Source organism: Bison bison, unplaced genomic scaffold, assembly GCF_000754665.1.
Source record: "Bison bison bison isolate TAMUID 2011002044 unplaced genomic scaffold, Bison_UMD1.0 scf7180017864325, whole genome shotgun sequence".
NCBI classification, from domain to species: domain Eukaryota; kingdom Metazoa; phylum Chordata; class Mammalia; order Artiodactyla; family Bovidae; genus Bison; species Bison bison.
Genome location: NW_011494897.1, coordinates 1,220,856 through 1,228,058, shown reverse-complemented (window position 1 = coordinate 1,228,058; position 7,203 = coordinate 1,220,856). Strand labels below are relative to the sequence as shown.

Sequence of the window (7,203 nt, the reverse complement as noted above, 5' to 3'; positions counted from 1 at the left end):
CCCCCTTGCCCCACCTCCTGCTCTTCCCAGCTGCTGAATGCTGAGCGAGGGAGTGGCTGATGACTGCCTGGTGGCAGGTATTGTTTCTCCTGGGCGCCTCTGGGCTCAGGAATTCACATTTGGAGGGCTGGTGGCTGTGACATCCTTGTTCTTTGATATGGCAGGAAACACTTCATTTCTTACATCACAGAGTTTCATAAATGACAGTTGGGAACCCCAGGCATCCACAGAAGCCCCCTCACCTCAGTCATACCCCGCAGAGATTTCCCAGTTGGGAAGACCCAGTGGGCACTGGACTTCTTTGTGCATTTGCTAAGTCTCCCCAGTAGGCCCGGGGTGGGGAAGGGGTGGTCTAGTGTTCCCTGAAAGAGGTCCCTAGTGTGATCACAGCCTGGCCATCAGCAGGGGAGGGGGGACGTTACCTGCGAGGCCCCCTTCCCCCCTCTGCCCTGCCTCCTGCAGGGGCAGACTGGTCTCCTCTCCTGTCTCCAGGGCAGTGAGCCACCAGCTGAGAGGACTGGATGCCCCACTGCCTCACTTGGAGGCTGGATTTCTCACCAAATCCTCAGACCCATGATCTCCAAAAGCTCACTTGGTATGAGATCAGGAAACAAATTTTTAAGGCACATTGCACATGGCTCACAGTCTGGGTTTTATGGTGACGGGATTAGTTTCTGGGTTGTCTTTAGCCAATCATTCTGACTCAGAGTCCTTCCTGGTGGTGCACGCCTTGTTCAGCCAAGATGGATGCCAGAGAGGAGGATTCTGGGAGGTGGTCGGACATGCGGTGTCTCCTTTTGACCTTTCTTGAACTCTTCCGGTTGGTAGTGGCTTATTAGTTTTGTGTTCCTTACCAGGACCTCCTGTCATAAAACAACTCATGCAAATGATTACTATGGTGCCTGGCCAGGGTGGGCGACTTCAGTCAGTATGCTTCCCCTAACACATCTAGTTATAGACACTCTTGGTGTAGGGAGCCTAGAGTGAGGCCCTATCCCTTGATGCCCCCATGTCTACCTTGGGGCCTTGACAAAGGATTGGCTTGTGAAATTCAGGCTTTACAGATGGCTTTCCTGTTAGCAAGAAAGGCCTGTAACATATTCTGCTCATATATATATGTGTGTGTGTGTGTGTGTGTGTGTGTGTGTGTGTGTATGTGAATGCATATATGTATGTGTATATATATGTTTGTTTATGGGCTTACCTTGTGGCTCAGCTGGTAAAGAATCCGCCTGCAATTCGGGAAACCTGGGTTCGATCCCTGGGTTGGGAAGATCCCCTGGAGAAGGGAAAAGCTACATATCTAGTATTCTGGCCTGGAGAATTCCATGGACTGTGTATAGTCCATGGGCTTGCAAAGAGTCAGACACGACTGAGTGATTTTCACTTTCGTATATGTATATATACTGTAATTAATACAACCTCCATATTTATGTGTTTATATGTGTGTATGTATACTTGTGTAAGTGTGTACAGATAGGTAGGTATATAGATGTATGTGCGTGCCCAGTTGTTGTGTCTGATTCTGCAATCCTGTGATCTGTAGTCCACCAGGCTTCTCTGTCCATGGAAAATTCTCCATGCAGGAATACTGGAGTGGCTAACCATTTTCTACTCCAGGTGGTATCAGTTCAGTTCAGTCAGTCAGTTGTGTCCAACTCTTTGTGATCCCATGGACTGCAGCATGCCAGGCCTCCCTGTCCATCACCAACTCCCAAATATGAACGGCCAAAAAAATTAGACATGCAAAAGAAAAAAAGAAACACAAGCTGACTCCTGTCATAATCATTCCACTCAGTGTGAATCTTCAGTTCAGTTAGGTCACTCAGTTGTGTTAAACTCTTCGCGACCCCATGGACTGCAGCACCCCAGGCTTCCCTGTCCATCACCAACTCCCAGAGTTTACTCAAACTCATGTCCACTGAGCCGGTGATGCCACCCAACCATCTCATCCTCTGTCATCCCCTTCTCCTCTGGCCTTCAATCTTTCCCAGCATCAGGGTCTTTTCCAATTAGTCAGTTCTTTGCATCGAGTGGCCAAAGTATTGGAGTTTCACCTTCAGCATCAGTCCTTCCGATGAATATTCAGGACTGATTTCCTTTAGGATGGACTGGTTGGATCTCCTTGCAGTCCAAGGGACTCTCAAGAGTCTTCTCCAACACCACAGTTCAAAAGCATCAATTTTTTGGCGCTCAGCTTTCTTTATAGTTCAACTCTCACATCCACACACGTCCACTGGAAAAACCACAGTTTTGACTAGACAGACCTATACCAGGTGGTATAGACATGGGGATAGTTAAAAGCTGGGTGGTTAAAAGCCCTCCTTCAGAATCAGAAAAGTTTTCAAACCTAGCTGCTGTGACCCTGAAAATATTTTGTAAACTTTCTCTGCCTCTGTATCTTTGCGTAAAATTGGGACCATATTAATTCCTCCCCCAGTCATGAGGTTTGAAGAAAATCCCAAGGCAGACATCGGCCGGATCTACCACGGTTTAAGATTGGGAAAACAAGGCAGGGCGGTTGGCTGAGGCTGGTCAGGACCAACGGCAGTGCTGAATGGGTGCATCTTAGAACCAACTTCTCTTGGGCCATGTCCCACTCATCAAAGAAGCATCAGATTGTAACTTGGCTTCCATTGCAGCTTAGCAAAAGGAAAGAGTGGGCAGTCATGTAAGCTTTCCACTTCTCATTATACATCATTAACTTTACCTGGAGTTGCTTGAGGGTTCTCATGGCAAACTAGCCCCTGGAGATGTATTTTGTTGTGCTGACAGAGGAAGGCTTCTGAGGCCCCATCAAGAACTGCGTCCTGGAACTTCCTTGTCCATCCAGTGCTTAACAACCCATGCTTCTAGGACAGGGGGCGAGGGCTTGATCCCTGGTTGGGGAACTAAGATTTTAGGTGCTGCATGATGCAGCCAAAAAAAAAAAAAACAACTCTGCATCCCACACCCTCCTTCCTTTGAGTCCTTTCTGGGGTACTTTGCGGCATCCTCTTGTACTCTGTTCTTCAGCTACATAGGACCAGCCGAAGAATAAACTGGAATAAGGCTGGATGGAGCCTTAATTTAAAAGATACCATCTCCTTTTCTCCTAGGACACTTGGGATGAACTTCTCATTGGCAATGTAGAAATGAAAAAGATTTTGGCTTGCCCCAGGTAAGGATTCTTGTGAGCCTGGACCTCTGGTGCCTGGCAGGGTCGCTGGTTCTTAACTGTGCCCTGACCCTTCATTATTGTGTGACAGGTGCATTATGACCACGGTGGACCCAGATACTGGAGTGATTGACAGGAAGGAGCCACTCGAAACCCTGAAGAGGTAGAACGTCTATGTGTCTGGTGTATTTTTATATTATCCCCAGCCTCAAAGTACTTGTGGCTACAGGTGCTCTGTCTGGGCACCTTCGTGCCTTCTGGTTCTTTGTGTCTGTTATTAATGTCAGTGAGTATTTGTTGCCTCTTTTTTTTTTTTTTCTACATGACTCTTATAGAGTTTTGGACAAATTTTCAATTGCATGATTCCACATTTTGAAATTTCCATCTCTCTGACTTCAGTTTTTAATAACCTTTACACATCTATTTCCAAATTAAGACCTTGTTTGCAACTCTCATTTATTTTTTAGAATCAGTAGCAGGAGGATGAGAATAATTGAGTTGTATAACGAAATAGTTGAAAAGGGGAATGAAATGAGTTATCTGAGTTTGTTTATTCAAGAGCTTCTTTTGTGTTAGGTTGTTTTGTTACTTACAGAGTTTTGGCCGACTTTTGTTCTCAATATAGAATGTATTTTTAAACTTAAATTAACTTTTTCTGGAAGTTGTATTCTATTCTGTTTCCCTTTCCTCTGTTTTTTGTGTGTTTCTAATGGATTTAAGTTCCAGAGGAGATTACTTCTTAAAGCCTTCAGATTGGCAATTCTATTTTGTTTTTTATTTTTAAGACCCAGTGAACTGATTATTTTTTCTTTAGACAAGCCTTTAAAAAAATTAACCTCAGTGACAGCCCATTCCACCTGCCTCTGTCTTCAGTTTTTTCAAAGATCCCAGGCTTGGACTTATAACCGTGGAGGGGCAGAAAGCCTGGAGTTCAGGGCAGGTCCTCTGTGAGATTGTATGAGCGCTGATTTCCCATGTGTGTGAAGCTGAAGGTATGCATGCAAAGTATTTTAAGTGACACATACAAGTTTTTCATTGGGACTTCAAACTGAAGCCGTAGAAAAATTGTTTAGACTCTCAGGATATTCTAGAAAAACCAGATTTATTTGCCGTTTGACTTACCCAGATTTCTCTGTCCACATTTTAGAAAAGGTTTGCTCGTTATTTATAGAGAAGCTGAGCATGGAAGCTGAATTCCGTTGAGAGCGCCTAGATTAGTCCCTTCTTGTGCCTGAGGGTGAATTTTTGCTTCTTTCAGTTACCGCCTGTGTGATCCTTCTGAGAAGTCAATTTACAAGTCGTCCCCACTGTTTGGAATCTATTACTCGGTGGAAAAAATTGGAAGCCTGAAAGTTGGTGACCCCGTGTACCAGATGGTGCAGTGACGGAACCACCAGGTAAAGGGCAGTCTTTGCTTCAGGAGTGCAGTGCCTTGAAGCCAGGGCCACATTTTCTTATATGGAGATGTTTTTCTGTTCTGCTGCTGTAACTCCTGGGAGAATGAGCAGTTTCTGTTCTTGTATTTGGAGCTGGAAAATGCCCTTTATTTATTTGTTTTGAACAACTTTTCTTTTTAAAAATATTTATTTATTTATCTGGCTGTGCCAGATCTTAGTTGCAGCAAGCAGGATCTTCTTTGATCTCTGTTGCAGCCTGCAGGATCTTTCATTGCGGCATGTGGGATCTAGTTCCCTGACCAGGGATTGAACCCCCACCCCCTGTACTGGGAGTGTGGAGTCTTAACCACTGGACCACCAGGGGGGCCCCTGACCTTTATTTTTATTCCCTTCAGCAATCAGTGTTCCTCCTCCCTCCCACTTCCCCAGCCAGTTATACAATGTGGATGCAGGAGCCCCGGCAGAAAGACAGGTTTGGGTCCTGGTTTTTTGGGGAATATCATGAAGGAATAAGTAAGTGAACGATTCTCCAGAATTTTATATTTGTTTTTTCTGTCTCTGATAGAAAAGTGAAGGGGAAATACATGGACTATTCAAAGTCAACTTGGGGAAAATGTGTTTAATCAAATGGTTTTTATCAAATGTAGTTTAAAAATATGATATAAAGTTTGAAAAAAGTCAGTGCAACAGGGCAGGGTGCCTGGATTCTGAATCTCATGGAATAAAATGATGTTCTAACCTTGAGTTCATCAGGTCAAATAAAATTCAGACTCCTGGAGCAAAATGCCTACCCCCTAAATTATAGGAATGGGGAAGTCAGTCAGAAGACTTCAAATTGAAGTTTATAAGTAACTCTCCTCACAATATCCAGAACCCAGATTTTAAAGTCACTTCATCTCCAAAACTCTTGAGTAGCTTTCTTTCTTATCCTGGCCTGGCTTTCTCACCTTCTGGCCTGCCCATCCTTCAGGACCCATGGCAAGACCATCTGGACTGAGCCTTAAGTAGATTTGGATGTGTAACCCTAGCAGCCCCCTTTCCCACCTTGGCTGAGTTGTTTAATGCCTCTTAGCCTCAGTGCCCTTATCTGCAAAGTGGGAATAATAGTAGTAGTCGCAAAAACAACCAATAAAGGTTATTTTGAGAGTAATTCGTATGAAGTTGCAGCATTGCCTGAAAAGTGATCCATAAATAAGAGCTATGATCTTTCTTGTCATCACTGCAACAAGTCTTCCATGTAAGGCCCAGTGTCAGATGCCATAGTGAATGTAAAGATGCTAGAGGCTGGACAAAAAAGAAACTTCTACTGGTGATGGTCAGGCATGTACATAACCATATTGCATCTTTCATATGATATTATACATACATGTTACATATTTCTTCAGTTCTACAATGCCTGTTTTCCCCACATTTAAAACCTCTGAGATCATAAAACCTCTTATAACATTTTAAAGTCTTTTTTTTTTTAATAAAAAAATTGTGTTTGATTGTGCTGGGTCTTAGTTGTGGCATGAGACATCTTCGATCTTTGTTGCAGCATCAAACTCTTAGTTATGATATCAGTTTGGTTCAGTTCAGTCGCTCAGTCTTGTCTGACTCTTTGTGACCCCATGGACTGTAGCACCCCAGGCCTCCATGTCCATCACCAACTCCCAAAGTTCACCCAAACCCATGTCCATTGAGTCGGAGATGCCATCCAACCATCTCATCCTCTGTCTTCCCCTTCTCCTCCTGCCCTCAATCTTTCCCAGCATCAGTGTCTTTTCAAATGAGTCAGCTCTTCACATCAGGTGGCCAAAGTACTGGAGTTTCAGCTTCAACATCAGTCCTTCCAATGAACACCCAGGACTGATTTCCTTTAGGATGGACTGGTTGGGTCTCCTTGCAGTCCAAGGGACTCTCAAGAGTCTTCTCCAACACCACAGTTCAAAAGCATCAATTCTTCGGCACTCATCTTTCTTTATAATCCAAGTCTCATAGGATCTAATTCCCTAACCAGGGATCGAACCTGGGCCCCCTGCATTGAGTGCTTGGAGTCTTAGCCACTGGACAGCTAGAGAAGTCCCTCAAGATGTCTTTTAGAAAAACCTTAATGTGCACAAAATAATGGTGTTATCCTAGGATTGATGCATCTTGGATTCAATCAAGTACAGTAAATACTACAGAAAATCTTGTGAAATTCCCAAGTACCTACCATTTCTAAAAGCATCTGGGGAAAGTGGACTCAAGCCTGAGTCATCTAACTTGACCTGATTATGTATCCCTGCTGGTCAGGCCACCATTAACTGGACCCGGATTGATGCCTGAGCCAACATCTTTCACATGTTGTCTGCATTTGAAGAAACCAGTGGTCTCAGGGGTACCTTAGCAAATAGGGGTCCACTGTATTCAGTTCAGTCACTCAGTCATGTCCAACTATTTGCCACCCCATGGACTGCAGCACACTAGGCTTCCCTGTCCATCACAAACACCTGGACTTTGCTCAAACTCATGCCCATCAAGTTGGTGATGCCATCCAACCATCTCATCCTCTGTCTTCCCCTTCTCCTCCTGCCTCAGTCTTTGCCAGCATCAGGGTCTTTTCCAATGAGTCAGTTCTTTGTATCAGGTGGCCAAAGTATTGGAGTTTCAGCTTCAACATCAGTCCTT

The 7,203-nt window shown here is 44.4% G+C and overlaps 1 protein-coding gene across 1 annotated transcript in view; it reads left to right on the top strand.

The window, feature by feature from the left end:
• The window catches only part of MARC2 (mitochondrial amidoxime reducing component 2), a gene marked incomplete at its 5' end in the record, with an annotated part of 43,165 nt that overhangs the window by 28,844 nt on the left and 7,118 nt on the right, over positions 1-7,203 (top strand). The window contains 3 exons of the mRNA XM_010853299.1: positions 3,099-3,160; positions 3,249-3,320; positions 4,416-4,554. Coding sequence (XP_010851601.1) covers positions 3,099-3,160; positions 3,249-3,320; positions 4,416-4,542 — 261 coding nt within the window. The remainder of the gene's footprint in view (positions 1-3,098; positions 3,161-3,248; positions 3,321-4,415; positions 4,555-7,203) is intronic.